Source organism: Schistocerca americana, chromosome 8, assembly GCF_021461395.2.
Source record: "Schistocerca americana isolate TAMUIC-IGC-003095 chromosome 8, iqSchAmer2.1, whole genome shotgun sequence".
NCBI classification, from domain to species: domain Eukaryota; kingdom Metazoa; phylum Arthropoda; class Insecta; order Orthoptera; family Acrididae; genus Schistocerca; species Schistocerca americana.
In genome coordinates this window covers 96222176-96246074 of record NC_060126.1, presented here as the reverse complement: position 1 = coordinate 96246074, position 23899 = coordinate 96222176, and the positions used below count along the sequence as shown (strand labels likewise).

Below are 23899 nucleotides of genomic sequence, written 5' to 3'. Positions count from 1 at the left end.
GACTATATAACAAGCATCGTGATGACATTGGTCACGCACATAGGCATGTGTAGAAGTGCCCTCTACTGGGAATCAGGAAAGAACAGCGTGACCATTCACTGCTGTGCCATTTGTCTGTTAGATGTGCCCTGTGTGAGAGCAGTGAGTCATGTGGGCATTCAAAATCACTATGGAGAAAATCTTGATGACCTTTTTCTTTGAGTGCAAGAGCCTCCTGCTCATTGAATTTGTGGAACACAGCATCACAATTAACACACAGCAATACATACACACTGAAAAAATTGAAACATGCTGTCAAGTCCAAATGCCCAGACCACATCATTCTGTTGCAGGATACTGCTTGCCTGCAGGCTTCCAAGATTGTTTTGACTACACTGCAGAAGTTGTGCTGGGAAGCCCTTACATTCTCCATACAATCCCCATCTCTCCCCATGCAATTTCCACATTTTTGAAGTCCTGAAGCAATATACTCACGCCCGTCAGTTTGCTTGGGACAAGGAGGTGTGCGCCGGGATATAATTATGATTCCATAAGCAACTACAAACATTTTTCCATGAAGACACTGACTATCTTACAGGACCTCATGGAGTCCTCATTGTATTTTATATTGAACTGCAGAGCAACTGACCCTTCTTCTAACATCAATTTACTGTAGAGCACGGAAACAACACAGACTAGAAAGAGGTGTAGGTTGTTCCTAACTACAAGAAAGGTTGCAGACATATCTTACTGACATCCACCATTGCAGAAATATGGGACATATTTTATGCTACCATATGATGGCTATTCAAGGCCACACAATCTTACACTAGGAAACAAGATGGTTTCTGAAAGAAGAGTCTGTGTGAATGCCAACCTTCTTTGTTTACTCCTGACATCTGAAGGGACGCCATAATGGAGCTCAGACTGATGCCATGTTTCATGAATTCCAGAAAACTTTTGATTACAATTCTGTACTGTTGCTCACAAAATATGGTAAAACTTCAGAATATGCCTGGAGAAAATTAGAAGAGACTGGTATATATTAGAGTTACATGTAGGGTACTGTAACACAAATAGAAAATACATCTACTAATACAAATCATAAGATTTTAATGGAGTGACTCACTGCAGCTACCAGAAATTTGAAGAACTGCATATTTGGCATCAACTGTACAAATTCATTCTTTATCTTCAACCAGTTTAAGTAACTGATAGCAGAATTCTGCCTTATTCAAGACACCTTTGGAGTTTTGATTTACCCAGAGAGGTTTCAGCACTTTTTGTGCTATCTTTACTGGGTTATTTTACTTCTTTCTGTAAAATTGTTATTACATATTAACATTTAGAGAAAACATTTAGTACAAAATATTTACATTTGTGGATGTAGTGATTATTGTCAAATATTGTTTACAGTTCACAGATGAGATGTGTGTTACTGGAGTGATGCACTGTATGTTGTTTATTGCAATATGTCTAATGTTCTGGCTTTATGGCTTATTAGGAAGAACGGGTGGATGTATGCATTAATTTTCATACCTTACATGACGCTATTGAATGTTTAAGTTGGCAGCTGTACATCTGCTACACAATCTACAACTTGTCATCTGGAAACAGCAAAACATAATTTTTTTGTTTATTATGCACTTTTGAATGAAAAAGAGTATGTTTTGCGTTATTTTGCATGTTACTTATGGCTTTGATGTTATGGTGATTGTATCCTTCATCTGTGGTGTGGTAAGATGCTGATCTCTACCATTTTTGTTGTTTCACAAGCAGAAAACTGTCACAGCCAAAAATCAATAGCCCAAAGAAAGAAAGTACTAAATGAGTACACATCATTGTGCAATGAAACCTTCTTTGCACAATTGAAGAACGTTCTATATGTTTAACACTCATACCAAAACTTCACATGATCAGCACATGATCAGCCCCCAGAAGTAAATTTCCCTCTACCCCATGCTGCACAACATTCACTCTGGAAGCCATTCAACAACCTCCCCCCCCCCCACTTCCAACCCTGAAAACACACACACACACACACACACACACACACACACACACACAAAAAAAAAAAAAAAGAAACCAAACGCCAATAACACTTCAAGTCTGTGCATCTCACCCTGACAAACATGCCATGAAACAATAAATGCTACACGACCACAACAACACATAATGGTGGCAAAAACACTGTGCAAATTCAAAAAAAATGCAGAAAATGCCTATGTAACAACAAAAGTGGTAGAAATCAGCATGTTGCCACACCAAAAATAAAGGATACAGACACCACAACATCAAAGCCATAAGTAACACACAAAATAACGCGATATATATTCATTTTTGTTCAGAAATGCATAATAACAAAAATTAAAAATTACTTTTTGCTGTTTCCAGATGACAAGTTGTAGATTGCATAGCAGACTCACAGCTACCAACATAAACATTCAACAGTGTCATGTGAACTAATGCATGCATTCACCCAAATAAGCAATAAAACCAAAACATTAGACATACTGTAACAAACAACATACAACACATCAGCCCAGTATACATATCTCAGCTGTGAACAGTAAACAAACTATATATATTATTTGACAACAATCACTTTATTCACAAAAGTAACTATCTTGTATCAAATGTTTTCTCTAAACGTTAATATATCATACCAATTTTACAGAAAAGAAGTAAAGTAACCCACTGAAGATAGCACAAAAGGTGCTGAGACACATCTGGATAAAACAAAACTCCAAAGGTGCCTTACATACGGCAAAATTTTTCAACCAGTTTTCTTAGTAAGCGTGGAAATAAGAAGAACTGCAATACCTCAAGATGTATATTTTGGTAGTAGTAACCATCTTCACAGGAAGAAGAAAGACTTTACGTTAGCATGTGCACTTAACGTACAGCCTTTTTCTTGCTGTGAAGATGGTCCCACAACCAATAGAAAATAAAAAATAAATTTGTACAGCTGATGCCAAGCACACATTTACTCTACATCATAAGAATCCCCATACAGTGCGCTCAAAATTACGCAAAAAAAGAACCATGGGAGAGCAGTTGCCAATGGGTAGTAATAACTAACTAGATAAGATTGTAATATTTTTGTTAGATAATGGTTATGTAAGATGCCATGAGATTGTGCAATACCACATAAAGCCTACTGCTTGTATGGTGGGACAATATGGCATCAGAATGATATGGAGGTTCCAGTGTGACACCTGGGTGACATGGCCTGGTATCACAGTGTCACTTAAACCAGAAGGCTGCAATTGGCTGAGCATGGCCCCAATATCATCATCATCATCATCATCATCATTAGTTATCTGCTGTATTAGCAGGTCCTTTGCCTCTCCATTTTCAGTGAACCATTGCTTCCTTCTTAAGGCTGCTGTATGTTGTAAAGTCCATCATGTCATCCAGTATCTGGAATCTCTTCCTTCCTCGCTTCCTTTTCCCTTCTACATAACCTTCAAAAACTGTTTTTATCAGTCCATCATTCTTTCTTAATATATGCCCAATCCAATTTCTTTTTCTTCTCTTTATTACATCTAGTAACTGTCATTTCTCTCCCACTCTTCTCAGTACCTTTTCATTTTTTACTCTGTCCATCCAACTTATTCTTTCCATCTTCCACCATGTCCAGATCTCAAAAGCCTCCAGCCTTTCTCTGTCATTTTTCCTCATAGTCCACGTTCCACCGCCATATAGAAGAACACTCCATACAAGACATTTTATGAGTCTCTTTCGGAGTTCTCTGTCCAGACCGCTGCAGAAGATTCTCCTTTTCTTATAAAACGCCTCTTTTGCCATTGCTATCCTTGTTTTAATTTTTGTGGTGCATTTCCAGTCGGTGTCTATCCTGCTTCCAAAATACTTAAAATTTTGCACCTGTTCTAGTATTTTTCCATTCAGCATAATTTTTATTTCCTTATTTCCTCCTAGTGCCAATACTTTTGTTTTATTTGTGTTAATTTTCATTCCATATTTTTTCCATTAGTTGCAATGGTGTCCAGCAAATCCTGTAATTCTTTTCCCCCTGTGGCTAGAAGGACCATGTCATCAGCAAATCTCAAACACCCTACTCTTCTTCCTCCAATTTCTACTCCTTTGTCATCTAATGAGCATTGGTTAATCATATTTTCCAAGTAGAGGTTGAAAAGAGTTGGTGATAAACAGCATCCTTGTCTTACTCCTTTTCCTAGTCTGATCCAGTCTGTACTTTCTCCTCTCACTTTAACTGAAACTTTTTGATTAAGATATAATGAGTTTTCCAGTCCACTCTCTTTTCCCTCATTATAGTCGCCAGCTTGTCCCAAACCACACTGTCATATGCCTTTTCTAGATCGATGAAGCACATATATAGGTCTCTTCCTTTTTCAATAAACCTTTCTCCCAAGATTCGTAGGAGCCCTATTGCATCTCTGGTGCCCATATTCCGTCTAAAGCCAAACTGCTCCTCGCCAAGATTCTCCTCCATTACTTTTTCAAGTCTTTTATTGATTATTCTTAACATCACTTTGGCTGCATGTGAAATGAGACTGATTGTCCTGTGCTCGCTGCATTTCTTGGTTCCTTGTTTTTTCGGTAATGGAATCATTACTGTTGTCAGAAAGTCCTCAGGCCATTCACCACTGTCATATATTTTATTACATAACCTCAATATTTCTCTTATCCCATGGTGGTTCAAGCATTTTAGTATTTCTCCCGGTATTGTATCTGTACCTAGCGCTTTGCCATTTTTCATTGCAGCGATGGCAGACTTTACTTCTTCCATTATGATGGTCGGTCCTTTCTCGTCATCACTTACACTGTTGTGTGATTCAAGTTCCAGAGTTTCTGGTTTGCTATTTGTGTCATATAGCTCTTTCATATATTCTTCCCATTTCTGGAGGACATCATCATGATCTTTGTACACTACCTCTTCATCTTTACTCAAAATTTCCATAGTAGCACTTCCTGCTCTGTTTTGTTCCCATGTTACAGTCTTTACGCTTTTGTATAGTAAGTCGTATCTTCCCTTCCTGTCCAGTTCTTCAATTTCATCACATTCCTCTTTTAGCCATTTTTTCCTAGTCTGCTCTGTTTCTCTTCGCAGTTCATTATTTAACCTTCGGTATATCTTTCTTGCATCTTCAGTGTTCTTGTTTTTCAATTTTCTTCTCTCCTCCATCTTGGAAATCATTTCTTGTGTGACCCATGGTTTTTTTGACCTTTTCCCCTTTTACATATCCTATATTTTGCTGTCCTGCTTTAATGATTCCTTCTTTCAGCATATTCCAGTACTCGTTGGCATTATCAGGTGCTTCTTCGTCTTGTAATGTGTTTAGAAACTCCCGAGACAGCATTTCTGTAATTTGTTCTTTGTTGGATCTTATCTTCTCTAAATCCCACTTTTTCACCATGGTAGCCTTCTTCAGTTTTTTCATTCTTATTTCTATTTTTGCCATAAGTAAGTTGTGGTCACAATTAATATCTGCACCTGGTAATGTGTGCACCTTCTTGATTCCATTCCTGTATCTTTCTTCTACCAGTATAAAATCAATTTGGTTTCTGTATTTATCCACTGGTGATTTCCAAGTGTAGAGCCTCCTCTTGTGGTTCTTGAACCATGTGTTTGCCGCTATCAGCTGCCTTTCCCTGCAGAAGTCAATTAACCATTCACCTCTGTCATTTCCCTTTCCAAGACCATGACTGCCTACTATGTTTCCCTCTTTCCCTTCTCCCACAATGGCGTTCCAGTCTCCCATTACTATTTTGCAGCATTTTTTATTTTCGTCCATTATTCTCTCTATTACATCATACGTTTCCTCTACCATTTGGTCATCATGTTCTGAAGTTGGCATATACACCTGGACAATCAGTAAATCTTTTTGTGCTCCTTTCAGCCTTACACCAATAACCCGGTCATTTGCATAGTCTACATATTCCACACATTTAGCCAATTCCTTTGTCATAATCATTCCTACTCCATTAATTCCTTTTACTTCTCCTCCTGAGTAGTAGAATACATATTCATCTGACAGCAACTCTCCACGTCCATTCCATCTTACCTCAGCAACTCCTACGAGGTCCATATGATTCTTTTCCATTTCTCTTTTAAGGTTTTCTACTTTTCCTGATTGTAGCAGAGTTCTGACATTCCAGGTACCAATTCTCATTTTGATTTTCTGCCTCCTTTCAAGTTTATTCTATCAAATTCTGTATTGCTACCTGTATGACAGTACATGTTGTCAGTAATTCAAAAAATTGTTTAGTTCTCGATATGTAGTACTTCGCCTTTAGGTGCCCCTTAAGTCAAGACTGCCAAAATTTTGTAACCAGAATGCAGAAGTTTTCATCAATTTGGAGTGATGTCTTTCAATGAATAGTTATATTACACTACTTCAATAGCTTGGATGATGTAAGATACACATTGTGTACTTTGTTTCCGCCTAGTACTGACACAGATAGAGAGTCTTCTGCCAACACGCAGGAAAAAAATTACATGCTGCAGACACTTTCACAGCTCTGTACCTGGAGCCAATTCATTTCACCTCAGTTCATGCAGCTAAACCATTCCAAGAGGTGCTAACATATATTGTGTTATGGTACAGAACACAGTTCTGACTTAGCAGTCACTAATACGGAGCACTAGGACAGTTAAACAAATGTCTGCATAATTACTTTCTGTTATACTGACAATATCATAGATTGCCAAGAGATAACAGTTATTTAGATTTCACTATATTAGATATGGAACATCAAATTGTTACCAAAAGCAAAGTAATGTTTCTGTCATAACTTTGACTAACTGTTATTGGTTATTTTTTAATGTGTTGCCACATTTCTGTCAAAACAAGTACTGGATTTAACTAGTAATACTTTAGCATACAAAGTGCCATCGATTTTAATGAACTATAATAGAAAAGTTTTCTGCTACTTAGAATGTTTGGGCAGAATTAATAATAACACTCAGTTAGATCAGCTAAAAAGTAGCCATTAAGTGACACTTTCTAAACAGTGAAGGATTATGTCTACTAAAAAAAAAAAGAGTAGGGATTAGGTAAAAAATGAAACAAGTAAATAATAATGGAAATAACAATGGAAGATTTACATTTCAAATAAAACTTTCATACACTTTTTTTCTTCTTCAAAAAATATTACTACAGAAGTATGTAAAGCGAAAAACAAACACCTTATCCACTTAGGGCCTACTTTTTTATTTTTGACACAATCAGTTTTCTATGGTACAAGCATAACCTGTTTCAATCTTCCGAGGCTATGGGTGACAGTTCATGACTAACTTTTCCTACCTTGTCAGTGTCACCCCTAGCATCTGAAGATGGTCTTTGAAGGCCAAACCTAGTTGTGATTGTATCATAAAAAAGTATGTCAAGAATAAAAACTAATACCTTACAGTAAGTCAATCACCATCCCCACACAAATGGAATATTACTTTTTTCCCCAAAACCTTATCATAATTTTTTTTTTTTTTAATTCAGAACTTAACTCATTACATATGCATGTTCACTAGATCTTTTTCAAGATATCAAATGAGAAGTTGCGGTACACAAAATGGGAACCAAACACCATCCCTTTGTGACCAGCTGATAAGTGTGTGTAGTGTGTACAGTGACTGTGAGTAAGAAATGAATGAACAGTGTAGCACTAGCCTTTTGCATTATTAAATAACATGTTTTCAAAACTGTAATGGGCATTGGGGATAAACTGAATCAGATAGATTGGTTTTAAACAGACTGGCCTTATATTTGGGAGGATGTAGCTTCCAATCTTCAGCCAGTCATCCTGATCTAAGTTTTCCATGGTTAACTTAAACTACTGCAGGCAAGTGCTGGGATGTTTTCTACTACAAAGCCATGGCCAACAACCTGTCTCATCATTGTCAAACTGGTGCCTGAAGTTCATTATATGCCTGTATATATGAATTATGTCTTTAACTCCAAGCTATATCTAATATCCTTGTAAAAGTGATCTATGGTGTAAGAAAAGTACTAAAGCTGCGCATATGAATATAATCTGAAGTGGTGAGGTGGGGCACGATTTCTAAAATTGGACTACTAATGTAAAGAGTAGCAATAACCTAATGCCCACAGATTAGGAACATGCTGAATTTCTGCAGATAAAGAGGAATATTCAATACTAGGATTCAGCTTTGGCCAGTTACACAGGAAACATGTAACAAATGCCATAAAAAAACACAGTGAACCTGTAAACAACATGGCGACTATAACATTATGTCAATGGTGATCCCTCCCCCCCCCCCCCTGCCCCCCCAAACAGGCTAAAGTATAGATCAGTCTGTCATCTCAACCAGATTTTCTACTTTCACACCTGTTGGCTTCCCAACTTAGAATCAAATTGTCATCTTCCAACTAAATATCGACCTTGTGCTAAGCTACAGAGAAGTCTGCCACCACAACAAGGTTTTTTGCATTTACATTTGTTGGTTTTGCCAACTAACAACCAAACTATCAAAATACACAACAAAAGGTGACATCACAGCAGCCACTATCATTAAGTCATTGGTCAAAGCCAATAACTAACAGACAATATTCATCTTGACCCATTTCTGCTTATTACATTTTCAGGGAAAATGAGGACAGAATTGTCAAGAATCATGTTTGGGTAATGACAAACACATAATTGTGTTCTGGCTACATGGTGGACCATGTTTATCATGTGTCAGGGAAGTTCTCTATTAAAATACTTGCGTAAAACTCTATTAAATGGCACTTTCAGTAGTTTAAATAACACTGAATTCATATGTTTATAGTCTTTGAAATTGTAATGTACGCTAATCATACTACAGAATTTCATCACTGGCTATGGGTAAGATAGAGACAACTACAAGTGCTCTAACCACCATTTGTGATTGCAGCTAAGTCAGTACCTCCAGTTTCAATTGTAAACAAATATTGGATAGCACTGTGTAATACCACATGCCACTGTAATATAAATTTAAACTGTGATAACACTTAACAGTTTTAGTATTTTCATTAACATCTTACGAAATTATTTTGTTCTGGAATACTAACACATTACAGACACTCAAAATTGACAGTTCTCATAAGGCGATAGCAACAATGTGTTTCCATACTCATTCATTTCACTCCACAGAACAGCTTGGAAACAAAACTAAACATAATGCAATTATCTAGGTCTTCATTGACTGATCTGTGTAATTTAAAAATAATAGGAAAACAGTGTGTGTACCTCACATTAGTTGTGCCTTGATGTCTTTCACAGGCAGTACATCGGGCAAGTACTAGTAAGCAAGGTTTTCAAAACTATGAATTATTTATTATGTGGTTAACCCAAGAATGATCTTACTGTAAGCTGCAAGTGTCAAAGTACTGTAATGAACTCCCACAATTAAAAAGGGGAAAGATGTGTACTTAACTTTCATGGATACTTAAATAGTCGAGTTTTACCTGATCAGAATTTTCTTTGTAGGCCGTTTCCAAATCTTTTATTCCTTCAATTGGGACAAGTGTATAAACAACACTGTCGGCCCTTAACAAGCAATGCAAAATCCTACATGCACATATGGCATCCACGTCATGGTTGACGAGCAACAAAATTCTCTGCAAGACGAAACAAGTTCACCTTATGAAAATACATGAAAATTTTGCATGCAAGAAGTTTAACAAATCTGAATTAAACTACTTTCATTAATGATGAATCTGTTTACATCACACTCTGATAATATTACCTTTCCAATTAATTCACCGTAAAAGTCCTTTTTTATATCACCCACAAACATTATTTCAACTCAACGGCACTCCGACATTGGCAGTCATACCGCAGAAGCTGGCGACACGAGATTATTTGCCAGATTCCAGAAACAAACGACTGGTTCAGTAGTATTGCACTTAGTCCTATGCAGGATTACGCCTTCATGTTAAAATTTACTTATCACGATTACAACTTTCACTCCAAAACAAATACACACAGTTATCGGCCCAGCTGATTCGAATATGTTCACAATAGTGGCGCTAATTCAAATAACTTTAGTAGAGAAGATATATCTAATGCCCAAATAATTTCTGCATAATAAAATTCATTCGTGCACCAAATTATACCATTTGTTAGCTGCTGCAGCACATTTGCTTCCTATGAGAGACATCTTCCCTTTTTAGTTTCAACTTTCAAGTTTCTTTTCCATAAACCTTACTTACTATCTTATTGTAAGTCAGAATATAGACATTTAAAAAGGTGGCTCCCCTGCCAATTGCAGACGAAGCGGTATTTCTGGTTGGGGGCCAACAATTTGTGAATTGATTTGCTTAATATTTTTATGTTGTGATAATGGCAGTGTATTAGACCCGTTCCTGGATAGAAAAGAAAGAAATAAGAATTAAATTAATAAGAATTGCAAAAAAATGTCAGACATAGAAAGAGACATATTTAGAGATAGCCCATTGAGGCTCTTAGGTAACGCTGAATTACACATTCCGAAATGATTTTAAAGTTGTTTACGTTTCGTAATATTGAAATTCATGTTTTTATTTAGGGTACGCGAATGAAGTTGGTGAATCCTTTCGACCACTAATCCATGTAAAATGGGTATATCTAAGCTATGGGATAGCTAGTGCGTACGTTGTTGCTGATACTATAGATAAAACCTATAAAGTTTTTAAGGTGAATGAATAATAACTCTTATTCACGTAGACAGCATGAAAGTATATTAGTGCGTATGTTTTCCGCTGTTTCTGTGTCGTCAAAAAGTTATGAATATTTCAGATTCCATGCGACAACGTGCAGCAAAGACGGAGAAATGTGATGTTAGCGGCGGTTGATACTCTTCTTTGGCAAAGTTTTGCTTCCGTTATAATTCCTGGATTTACAATAAACCGTATTTGCGCAGCGTCTTTACTGATTCTTAGTAAGACAACTAAACTTCCAAAATCCACTAGGAAGTGGATAACAACAGCAGTAGGCCTCTCGTGCATTCCTTTCATCGTGAAGCCAATAGATTATTTTGTAGACATTGCAATGGATCGTACTTTGAGAGTATGGACATCAAAAAAAGGTTAACTGACGTTATTTCTTGTGTTGTCATACATTTAGATGCAATAGCAAATTAGTACTGTTGTTAGCGCAGAGAAGAAGAAATAACTAGTTGATAGCTGAGTAATGGCTGTTATGGATCACAAACAGATACACGAGGGCGTTAGTACTGTATAGAACTATATATTAATAGATTAACGAAATGGTAGTGCCTTCAAGATATAAGGAATTCTGTTCGCCCGAGGAATATGCACTGTTAAATAAAATTGTGGAATAACGACGAGTGAATCTAATAAAAGTATTATAATGGCCTGCCTTCGTCCTTCAAGATTAATAAAAAGCAAAGTTGGAAGCAATATAGCTGCATTCGCAGTTGAAAGAGTGTGTTCATTGCTGTAAGCTTTCAACAATTTAGTTATCAAATTTCAAGCTCAGGAAGTCACTTGTTGCCTTCTTCTCTATCTTGATTATATAATGACCAAATGGTATTTTCATATGTATGTGTGGCACAATATAATTGGCATATACTTTATAGTTTGATAGTGAAAGGTTTGGTACAAATTAACGCTACCTTTTGCAACTAAATTTTCTCGTTAAACTGAATGCAGTATTTTCATTGTTGTTGTATAAATGAATTTTATATTCCAGCAATAAAAGACAGATTTAATAAGACTGTATAGAATTGTTTTGTAAATAAACTTTTGCCAGAAGCTATATGCTTGTTAATGTCGTATTTCATAAACATACTTTGTAATGCATGGACATCAGCCACAGCTGAATCGATAAAGATCAGCAGTCATGGATGTTTTCTTGGATAGGTGGTTCTCATGGATAATTTAGTGCTATTTTATGTCAGAGTGCACACATTATAAAATACAGAAGACTACACAAATAAAATAAATCTTGTCTCAAACACCGGTCATTGAATGTTTCCCTACAAATGAGCAACAGAATTTATTTTTTCAGTGGCTTGAATGAAGTATAGATTGAATAGAACGTAGGGGATACTGGCCCACAAATGAAGTAATTTGTAATTCATCAAAGTGATCGGATTTGTCTTCCACGTAACCTCAATCTACATGTCATTGAATAGCTTTTATATTATCTATTCCAGATACTGATGTCTATATCTGCATCTGTACTCTGCAAACAACAGTGAGGTGCATGGCAGAGGGTACATTTCATTGTACCATTATTAGGATTTGTTTCTGTTCAATTCATGTATGGAGTGTGGGAAGTATGATTGTTAATACTGAGTAAGTGTTTAAGGAGATGAAACAGGAAGGATTATCAGTCTCCTAGTCACTCCTCTACAACAGAAGCAATGTGCCCAACCTCTCTGTGTATAGAGTAAATTCTGTGTGGAATTGAATTTTATTTTATTTGAGCCTGTAAGATTACATTCTGTACAGTAAATGTACAAGTAATATAGGACATGTCAAAGTAGTAACATTCATTATCAATTATTTTTCTACCCATTTAGCTTACATTATTACATCATTGATAATGAATAACAATATATACAAATTTAATTGCATAAGTATTCTTCAACACTGTAAAACTCTTTTTCAATGAGATAGTCTCTAATTTTCTTTGGAAAGTCATTGTTAAGTACACTATCTTGCAGGTTTTTAGGCAGACTTCTTAGTAGTGTGATACCAGAGTATTGGGGTCCTTTTTCTAGCATTGCCAGTCGGTGGGGTATGCTCCGTACTTAATTCTTCCTTCATGTATAGTGAGTGTGTGCATTAGCATTTGTAATCCAGTTCTCACTATCTTTTATGATGTACATTATTGTTTTGTATATATACAATGATGAAAAAGTTAAGCTACCTAACTTTTTGAAACAGTTTCTGCACGTTTCAGAGGTCTTTCTTCTTAAAATGGTCCTAATTGCCTTTTTGTAAACTCTTCTTTTGTCTCTTGTTTGTTTGAGTTTCCCCACACAATCACTCCATACTGTAAGTATGGTTTGAAAAGTCCATGATACACTGAATCATTAACAATAAGACAGAGCTCAGTTTCTTACAGACATTATTAATATTTTTTAAAATTTTTTCTCCAGTTCATTATCCACAAGAATACCTAAGAATCTAGCAGATTCTACTTCTTCCAGCATTTTCCCATCAACCTCTAAATCCATGTCTACAGCCTTTTCCTTGTTTTTAAACACTGCATACATAGTCTTTTTTAGATTTATAACCAGTTCATTGAGCTGTGACATTTGCAGATATGTATACTCTTCTCTCAAGCTGTTCCATATTTTGGTCACTATTTAGTATTGTCATGTCATAGCATGCAATATTTTCTTTTCTTCTTCCTCCTCAACACCTATATCATTAACAAACACATTAAGTAGCAATGGCCCCATTACCAAACCCTGCAGCACTCCATATTTGATGGGTTTGGTTTCTGATTGGTATGAGTTTCCTAATGATACATACTGCTTGCGGTTGCACAAGTATGATTTTATCCATTCACCTGGTCGCCCTCGAATGCCATAGTTGCCTAATTTTTGTATCAGCATTTCCTGGTCAATGGTGTCAAATGCCTTTGAAATATCCAGAAACATTGCAGAGACAACCCCTTTTTTCATCTAGGGACTGTAAAATGTATTCTGTTAGACTGGCAGTTGCTGATTCTGTAGATTTACCCTTTCTGAAACCATGTTGTGAGGGTATGAGAATCTTATGTTTGTCCAAATAGTTACCTAATCCTGTATACATAAACATTTCTAGGATTTTCGAGAAACCTGATATAAGTGAAACTGGTCTGTAGTTGTTGGGGTGTCCTTATCCCCTTTCTTGTACACTGGCACCACCTTCGTTGTCTTCAGTTTTTCTAGAAAAATTCCATATCTGAAAGAACAGTTTGTTATGTTCAGCAGTGGTGTTATTATCTGCTCACTTACCAGCTTTATTACATGATTTGATATTTCATCACCAGCTGTTTTCTTGGACTTCAGTTTCTGTATAGTTTTACGTAGCTCATCTTTCGTGACTGATCTTAAGGACATAGTACTGCATGATCTTTTTGGTACCTTAATATCTTCTGTTTTTGACTATTTCTTTCCAATTTTAAGCTTTCTACTACACTGATATAGTTATTATTCAGTATGTTTGCTATTTCCATACCATTTGTGACCACTGTGTTGTCTATTTTAATTGACCTAATGCCTTCTTCTTTGTTTAACCAATCTTTTTCCTTTCTTTCAGCATTAATTGCATTCCAGTCTACCTTTGCCTTGTTTTTGGAGTTCGTAATGGTGGTGTCAATTGCTTTTGCTTCTCTTATTGTTTTTCTATACTTTTTTAAAACATTTTATTGTTTTCAGCTTCGCCCATCCGTATGAGATCCTGCAGCTTCCTTCGCTGTTCTAGTATTTCACTGGTAATTCACTTTGATCTTGCAGCCTTTCTTGTCTCTTTACTTTGGGAAATGCTACATAAAATGGTATTTAATTGTTGAAATAAATGCATCATATTTTTCATTTACACTCTGGGCCTGTAGGGTTTCATTCCAGGTTTCCTTACTTAACATTATTCTAAAGATGTTGATATTTTGTTCACTGATGATCCTAATTTCTTTGGTTGTTCGTTTTGGTTCTGACACTGTGTCATTACTTCTGCAAAAGCTGATTACTTGTCCATGATGATCAGATATTTCTGTCTGAACTACATGTGACTCATAGTTACACATATTAGTGATTATGTTGTCAATAACTGTCTCACTTTGTGAAGTCACTCTTGTTGGTGCAGTTATTGTTACTTTCATGTTGTGCTGTATTAACAATTCTTCAAAATCCTGTCTTATTTTTGTGCCTTTTCCCATGTCGATGTTGAAGTCTCCACACATAATAAGGTTTCTCTTCATATTCATTCTCAATAAGCTAGCAATTTTTTTCAGAAATATGCTAATATTGCCACATGGTGATCTGTACACACAAAACTCTCTAAAATCCTCTGTCACTGTACCAGTAACTTCAAAGTCTTTTTCTCTTGCTATGGGCAATGTATCATCTTCACTGTTTACGTTCTTTAGGAGAGTACCTGTTTTAATTTATATACAAATGCCACCACCCTTATATTTAGATCTGCAAAAGTAACTAGCTAGTTTTTAGTCCTTTATTGCAACATTACCTATTTTACTTTCAGTTAGTCCATGTTCACTGATGCATAATATGTCTGGTCTTACTTCACTCAGGAGTACTTCTGCTTCTAATTTTTTTTGTTACCAAAGTAGTGAATATTTTGATCAAGTACTTTTATGTAATTTTTCTTTTGTTGTTCTACATGTTATGAGCTGTATTCTGAGGCAAATTTTTTTGTTTGGTGCTTATATTTTTCTTTTCCAGCTAGAGTGTATGATTTTTCACCCTCTTCAGGCCATATTAGTTTCCCTTTCTTCTAATGATTTTGCAGACATCTGCAAACATTCTGCTGAATGTTACAGACCCCAGTCTATTTAAATACAAGCCATCCTTCGCTAGTGAGTTTTCACATAGGAATTTGTTTGGGTCTACAAAAACTGCCTCAAGATGATCACATTGTTCGTTAAGAGCACAGTTTATTTTGGTGATATATTTTTCACTCCCTGACCTTCTGTTTATGATTCCGCTAAGTATCAGCTGAGATCTTGCACACATATTTCTTGCAGAACAAATCATGTTTCTTGTTTCGTTTGCCATTTCTTCCTCACTGCTGCTCCTTAACGAATTCGTTCCAACATCTATAAGCACCACTTTATAATTATGTCTGGTTTCAGAATCTGGTTCTGTAGTAGCTTGTCTTGCATTTACCATACTTTTAAAATGTTTACCGAGTTGTTGCGTTCTAATTCCAGGTTGTACGTTGATCTTGCAATTGGAGACAGCGATATTCTTCAACAGTGAATCGCCAATTATTAAAAAGTCATTTTCCTTTTGTTGCGTATCTGTTGCCTTATTTTTCATTTTGCCATTTGTCACCACCTTCCATTTATATTTATCTTCCAGTTTTTGGCTTACTGAGTTTACCGAGACATCAACGGGAACACTTCAAATGATGATGTTTTTAAAGTTCGATCATTCACTCGTATTTTTGTGATCTTGCTTTTCTGTTTAATGGTTTTTACACACACAGGACTTCTTTTCTTGTATTAATGTATCGTTTTCTTTCCTGATGGTTGAAAGTTCGGTTTTTAATGCCTCAATGTAACTTTGTAGTAACTTTATAATTTCGTTTTTTGTATCAACTGCACTTACAAGATCGGCCGTTTCATCACATAAACAACCATGACATGTCCACGGAAGAGTGAGAAGGTGTACTAAATGTTTGCGTTACATAAATCTGAGATGGAAAATGGGAAGGAGCCCAGTATTCACCTAGTGGGATGTGCAAAACTGCTTAAAAACCACATCCAGCCTGGCCAGAGCACAGACGTCTTGTCATTAATCCACTAGGCAGATTTGATCCATGACTAGCATACCTTCCTATCCTGTAAGCGGTGAGTTAATACTGAAATGAGTTCTATTCAGAAGGTACCATCATCATCTCTCTCTCTCTCTCTCTCTCTCTCTCTCTGTGCGTGCGTGTGTGTGTGTGTGTGTGTGTGTGTGTGTGTGTGTGTGTGAAACTTGCTTGTGGTGACAGGCTAATCTGGTGTGTAAGTTTCAAGGCTGATAATTTGGTTGAGTTGGCAAATCCAACAAATGTGAATATGGAATATAGGTTTTCATAGTAGATTGATTTGTAGTGTTGTCTAACGTTTATGTTTTCATGCCATATTTAACACATTTGGCCAACTTTAAAGCACTTTTTGTCTTAAAAACTAAAATTACAATGTAAGTTCAGAAAACCTAAATTAGATAATGAACAAGTCTAGAATGGGTATTTTGATGCATGCATTTATATTGTACATAAGCTATCAAAAATGAAGAGGGGAGGATATGTGCTATTTAACTTTTACCTCTTGACATTCTGTTATTAGTGTTCTATTCAAAAGACTGGAAATCTGGAAGAAACTTTCCATGTACATGAATCTTCCATGTTAATATTATATCCAGTTCTCTTTAAAATGTGACATCATGTGTTAAATAGCTGAGGCCTGGGATGTTCTTGTTTTTATGTTGCAGTGGTATATGTTACTCATCTATTTGTTTACAATATGGTATGTAGTCTTGGTAGTGCCACGCCTGTCATATATGTGATTAGTTCATAGTCCATTTGCCATGTGGGTTCCCAGCACTAAGACATTCTTCATGCTGTATACGTTCCTTCTGGCTTGTCTAGTGTTGTTTGCTAGACCTCTATAGAGCTAGTGGAGATGCCAATCCATGTAAAATTATTTGCTGACTTCAGTGAATGAATAACATTTTTTTTTTCTTCAATTCTCCACCCAGTTCCATGGAGGTCCCATTAGTTTGTTGGTTGTTTTTTGGTCAAGTTTGATGTTGGTATTCTCATTCATTAATTGTTTCTTGAGGTTTGTTTCTTTGCCATGTTAATGACTTAATTGATCTTAGATTCTATTGTATCCACCAGAGCTGGGTGCCGAGTATTAGTTGGGTGCTTATACAGAAAGCAGAAATGGTTAGAAGTATGCATAATCTGAATAACACAATGCTCACGTAACTTCATATAGCAAGTCCAAGAGATGCTGTAAACAGAGCATAATTGTCATAAATGATCAGAGTACAGAAACACTACTATAAACGGCTGATGCTTCAGCTGATTGTGCAAGTAGACTGGTAGTCGACTGGGCTGACCTCATTGCGGTGTCATCTTATGCCGGCTCAGTGGTGATTACGTATGTACATACAGATGGAGGGGTGGCTTTAAGACAGTTGCAGATTGGCGGAGCCGTCACCTGGTTTACTGCCAACTTCAGGATGCTTTCTGCCTGGTGTGGTATCAATACTTCATGACACCACAAGTTCCACGTTTTGTTTTGACTAATATCTTGAGGTAGATATCAAAAGAGTGATAGAGTCTCAGATGTATAATCTGGCCCTCTCCTCATGTTTCTGGGGTTGGGAGGTTGGCCAAACATTGAAGTTCTTCAGTAGTTATAAATGGTCTGCAAGGTTAATGAGGGACGTTATTTATTGATTTTGTATAAACTGAACGTCATAGGATTTGCACATACTATCACTTACAAAGTGAAAGCAACAACTGATGTTCTTAGCATAGTGGGAATAGTTTCCAATGTGTTGGAGACTGTTATTTAGGGCTGGAACAACTACCTGGAGTTAACATTGTGTATCTTGTGTTGTAAAGTCCAATCCACAGTGACTTTCAAACATTTCAGAATAAAGCAGTGTTCTACTTTTCTACCATCTTATTTCTTACACAGCTGTCTAATGCTGGGTGGAGGGAGAGGGAGGTGTAACAGAAAATAGACCTCTTAAGTCTTATTAACTATAGAACAATTTTCTTTTACTGATACCAGGAAGATAATGACAAGAGAAATGCAGAACTGTTGATTAGATTCCTGTTGATAATTTTAAAGTTTCCAGATTTTTTGTATTGGCTTGCTGAGAAAATGGTCGCAAGAAACTCTGAACTTACAGTTTAGAGAGTGTAAAATCTATAGAAATCTGTGTTTAACACTTTGACTGCCACATGAGTTAAATATAACTCACAGGAAGTGTTCTCTTCTGCCCACGTGAAATAAATACAACTCACGGACGTTTTTCCATTTAAAGCTCTGTGGTGCAGTTGTAACTCACAGGAGTGTTCTAAGACTCGGTGTTATGGTAGGTTATGGCTACAGTAGCAAATCATGCTCGTGGCCTATGGTTTTCAAGAGCTCAAGAGTAGCTATTGACATATGAATTTGTGAGTTACATATATAACTCACATGGCTCAGTCGTATTAGACTTTTCTTCTTTATTATTTAGTTTGACATATTACTTAGACAGTTAGATTGCAAACCATATACAGTTTTATTTACATTCTTCAACTCTAATTGCAACAACAATGAAAATGAAAAAATTGGGTCATTCCACTTTGTTTCTCTAACACCTGTGCTTTATGAAAAAACACTCCCCGCAAAAATATGAGTTACAATTCTTACATTTCCATGCAGTTTGTTTGCATTTCTTGACAGCTTGCTCTCGTCCAAATTCATTCTTCATTTTTTCATAGCACACTGTACACCTACCTCTGGCTGCTCCCATGTTCACAAGTGCACAATCTACAGGTAACTTGGTGGCTTTGGTGAGAGATGTCTCAGGCTCATCGGCGTCTTTTGTATGGAGCAGTCTCAAAGTCACTTCCTTTTTGAATTCTGTGATTGATATCTTCTTGTTGTTGATGTACTGGTAAATCACATGAGCATTTACCAGTACTGACCCTGTCAACAATTAAATTACAAGCTTCCTCTACCATTTCACACCCCGCCTTAGACAATGCGAGCACGACTTCACTTGGTCAGAAAGATCTATAAAAGACTTTGACTGATTATAGTCAATTATCATTGCTGGTTTTTTTTCTTTGTGCTCTTCCTGGTTAGAACTTCTGCTTCTTTTTCTCTATGAACAGTACTCAGCATCAGAACATCCCTCTTATCTTTCCATTTCAGCATTACTACACCTGTGGTACTTTCCTTTTGTTTGTGTTCCCCCTTCTTCAGTTTTGCCTGTACAACATCGTGAGGATTCAGTTTTCTGTTCTTAGAGTACCAACTAAATGTGTTGATTGTTCAAGAAGCTGGTGTGTTAGATGAACACTTGTGTAAAAATTGTCTGTATATAAGATTCTGCCCTCATTTAGTAATCCTCTCATAAGGCTCATAACAACAGAAGTGGCAAGAGGAACACCAGAATTCACATTCTTCCCACAGTAAACTTTCATATTCCAGGTGTAGCCACCCTTCGGACAAAGTTTGAACAATTTAATTCCAAATTTATGGCGCTTATTCTTTGTATACTGAATGAAACTCAGTCTTCACGAAATGGCACAAGTGTTTCGTCAATGCAAACTTCTTTCTCTGGCACAACTGCACATTGAAATCTCTGAAGTAATTTGTCAATAAGAGGTTGAATTTTGAATAAGCAGTTTCCTGGTGGGCACTGGTTGTTATCGGAAAAATGTCACATACATAAAAGCAGTTCAAAACGATTGTGTAACATAACATTTTTTACATTGTTGTGATAGAGCATATTTCTTGACCAATAATTTGGAATCATCTGTTTTACATTTAGTGACACCCATAACAAAAATCCTAAAAAAATGTTGAATTTCAGTTTTGCTGACAGCAGTCCACTTTTTCAGTCATGAATTAACAGTTACTGAATGACTTTCTAAGACTTGTTTTGCGTACAAATTAGTTTGTTGAGTCACATATTCTAAAATTTCATCAGTGACAAAATATTTGAAGAAATCGTGTGGTGTCTTGCCTTTGAGAGTTAGTGCAACAGAAGCATTTACACCAGAACTGGAGTGAACAAATGTGAAGTCTTTCATATTTTTACCCACAACTGGCCCTCAGACAGTCTCATTAGAATTTGTTCTAAAGTGTGTCATCTTCATCTTCAGAACTTTCTGATATTACACTTACTTCAATTGAACCTGAATCAACTGCAGTAGTTACGGCACTAACATGGTTATAGGTGCTTTGTTGCCTGGTTTTTACAGCTGTGAAGTCTGGTTCTTTGACTGAATGTGGACATAAAACTCTTATTCCTACCTTCATTGATGTGATTCCATCATCAGAACTTCCGGTTTCGCTTCCAGTCTCCTCTGGTAAAAATTCATCTGACCTATGACCAAATAAAGACACAGAAATTTCTTCACTTATGTCTGTAACTTCATCTAAAAGCTGCTGTTCATGCCTTTGTTAATCTTCGTAAGTTCTACGAAACATTCTCTTCTGCCACAATATCACTCTGTTATGGAGAAAACAACACTGTATAAAGACTGTAACAACAATGCAGGAAAGCAATAGTGGAACAGCACACACAAATAATGCTGTGGAATGAAAAACTGACAGGAGTACAAACCTAAAATTATTAGCGACATAGCAAATGACACACCTGGTACCTTTACTCTGGGGCCATGTGAATCATATGTAACTCACCCAAAAAAATTTTTAAAGAAAGGTACTAAAATGCCATATTTTCACTTTATTTGCACTTAACAAGTTTACTTGGAGCAAACTAAAGCAGGATATTGAAAAAAAGTAAATGGCCCCAAGGGGTCGGTAACCCAACTATACTATGGCAATCAATGTGTTGTTTGTGCTAACTCATCGGGCCAGGATACTAGAAACCTATTGCAGAATTGTGTTCCACCTTCAAGTGGCCTGTGATCTGTAGCTCTTCTATTAGTCAGTAAGCTATGATATTAGCATCTGTTTTGTGCATTGAGGGCACAAGGTGCACCTAACTGCAGATTGTGGCATATGATGGAGCAAATGATGCCCATCATCCAGGCTCCAAGTTCACACTTGTATCATTCCAGTGACTGGCAGAGAAGGTTGAGAAAAGCACAGTTGAGTTTCAAGGAAGCTCACGATTAGCAGCTTGTCTCCAGAACTAATTGTGTCTGCCTGATTGTGAGTCAAGTGGAAGGACTGAATTAGAGAACTAGAATGTCCTGTGACAAGGAAAATTGTGACTTCCTGGACTTGTGCCATAGGGTTGAGAACTGTAGGGTTCCCTTAAATGGGTCATGTGTACACTACACTTCAGATGCTCTACCCAGGCACCTGACCGTGAATGGGATGCACATAAGCGTGTTTTTTTTTTATTATTATTATTATTATTATTATGCAACTCTCCATCCAGTTGTATGAGAATCAGAAGTATACAAGCAAGACCCAAAAGATTGCCACCCACAGATGAGAGTATTAAAATGCTAGTAGTTAACTGCTGAAGCATGTGCAAGGAAGCACCAGGATCTAAAACACTCATGGAAAGCAGTGAGGCTCACATAATACTGGTCACAGAAAGCTGATTGTAACCTGAAATTGATAGCACTGAGATTTGTGGGGGAAATTTAAGTGTATATCAAAAGGACAGGCTAATGGGAAATGTAGGTGGTGTATTTGTTGCAATGGACAAGAAACTAAGATCCTCAGAGATAGAAATTGAAGCCTCATGTGAGATTGTTTGGGTGAGGCTCAGTACCAGGGTGGGCATAAAATAGTAATTGGGTCCTCCTGTCACCCACCAGCCACATATCCTGATGTAACCAAAACCATGTATGTCAGTTCCTCAATCGTTGGTGAAGCCTTTAATCATCCAACATCAACTGGGAAAATCACAGTTTTCTAGTAGTGGACGTGGTAATACATCCTGTGAAACATTACTAAATGCCTTATGTGAAAACTATCTAGAGCATATGGTTTTTCAGAACCCTACTTTTGATGGAAATATTTTAGGTCTAATGGCAACAAATAAACCTGAACTTTTCGAGAATGTCCACATCAAAACTGTTATCAGTGACCATGAGGCAGATGTGGCAACAATGACTACCATAGTTCAAAGGATGACTAAAACAAGTAGAAAGTTGCAGTCGGGCACAGTTAAAAGACACTTAAACATAAGCTTTTGGTCACATCCATATCAGAAAAAGAAAGAGAAACACACACCATTCATTTATACTATAAGGTCTACAACTTTGCTTCCACCGTATTTTCCCCAACATTTGGGGCTTTAATGAAACAAATTTGTTACACATGTATCATTCAAAGTATTTTCCATCGCTGGCCACTACTTTCTCCCGTCCTTTGGGCAGTATATGAATCCTGTGTGGAAAAAAATTGTTCATCTTTTCAAGCAGTCCACGAATCGATCCAATTTGTAACTTCTTCATGAGATCGGAAGTGTTGGTCAGCCAGGCCATATGCCATTGATCTAAACATGGGATAGTCAGAGGGAGCAATGTCTGGAGAATATTGCGAGTGGGGTAGGACTTCCCATTTTAACATTTCCAATTACGTTTTGAGCTCTTTTGCAGTGTGGGGCCAAGCGTTGTTGTGCTGCAAAATCACTCAATTGTGCCTCTCGCTGTATTGTGGCCGTTTGTCTTTTAATGTTCTGCTCAAATGCGTTAATTGCGTTCGATAACGAGCACCTGTGATTGTTTCACTTGGTTTTGACACCCCATAGTACACGACGCTGGGCTGGTCCCACCAAATGCAGAGCATGTTCTTGGAGCCATGAATATTCAGTTTGGTCGTCAACATGGAAGCATGGCTGGGATATCCCTATGATTTTTTGCATTTAGGGTTATTGTAATGAACCAATTTTTTGTCCCCAGTCACAATGTGATGCAGAAATCCGTTTGTCTTTTAATGCTCTGCTCAAATGTGTTAATTGCGTTCGATAACTAGCACCTGTGATTGTTTCACTTGGTTTTGACACCCCATAGTACACGCCGCCGAGCTGGTCCCACCAAATGCAGAGCATGATCTTGGAGCCAAGAATATTCAGTTTGGCCGTCGACATGGAAGCATGGCCGGGATACCCCTATGATTTTTTGCATTTAGGGTTATTGTAATGAACCCATTTTTTGTCCCCGGTCACAATGCGATGCAGAAATTCCTTCCGTTTTTGCATCTGAATCAACTGTTCACAAACACACACACACGCCATTCAACGTCTATTGGTTTCATCTTACACGGGACCCAAGTTCCTTCTTTCTGAATCATGCCTATGGCCTTGAGACGTTTTGAAATGGCTTGCTGTGTCACTCCCACTAATCGTGCCAATTCTTCCTGAGTTTGACGTGAGTCTTCACTCAGGAATGTCTCCAATTCTGCATCTTCAAAAACACTCTCTCTTCCACCACTATGCCAGTCTATGACATTAAAATCACCATTCTTGAAGCATTGAAACCACTCATGACATGTTCTTTCACTAATAGTGTCCTTACCATACATACTTGAGAGCATTCGATGAGACTCGGCCACTGTTTTCTTGTGT

The 23899-nt window shown here is 37.0% G+C and overlaps 2 protein-coding genes across 2 annotated transcripts in view; one reads left to right on the top strand and one right to left on the bottom strand.

Annotated features, from left to right (window-relative positions):
• The window catches only part of LOC124545317 (cell division control protein 45 homolog), a 145786-nt gene extending 135795 nt beyond the window's left edge, over nt 1-9991 (bottom strand). The window contains exons 1-2 of the mRNA XM_047124219.1: nt 9692-9991; nt 9411-9563 (exon numbers count right to left, since the gene is read on the bottom strand). Of these exons, the coding sequence (XP_046980175.1) occupies nt 9411-9563; nt 9692-9742 (204 nt within the window). The 5' untranslated portion in view covers nt 9743-9991. The remainder of the gene's footprint in view (nt 1-9410; nt 9564-9691) is intronic.
• Nucleotides 9992-10215: 224 nt separating this feature from the next.
• Nucleotides 10216-11902, top strand: LOC124545124 (mitochondrial fission process protein 1). The gene is made up of 3 exons (XM_047123944.1): nt 10216-10413; nt 10493-10620; nt 10723-11902. Exons 1-3 carry the CDS (start codon nt 10362-10364, stop codon nt 11014-11016), a joined length of 474 nt encoding a protein of 157 aa, XP_046979900.1. The 5' UTR covers nt 10216-10361; the 3' UTR covers nt 11017-11902.
• The last annotated feature ends 11997 nt before the right edge of the window (nt 11903-23899 follow it).

Bases quoted from the DNA above. Each gene is read 5' to 3' on its own strand.
- LOC124545124 (XM_047123944.1), top strand. From the start codon at position 10,362: ATGTCAGACATAGAAAGAGACATATTTAGAGATAGCCCATTGAGGCTC. The intron at 10,414-10,492 runs GTAACGCTGAAT...GTTTTTATTTAG, and splicing joins TAGCCCATTGAGGCTCTTAG to GGTACGCGAATGAAGTTGGT. The intron at 10,621-10,722 runs GTGAATGAATAA...TGAATATTTCAG, and splicing joins AAACCTATAAAGTTTTTAAG to ATTCCATGCGACAACGTGCA.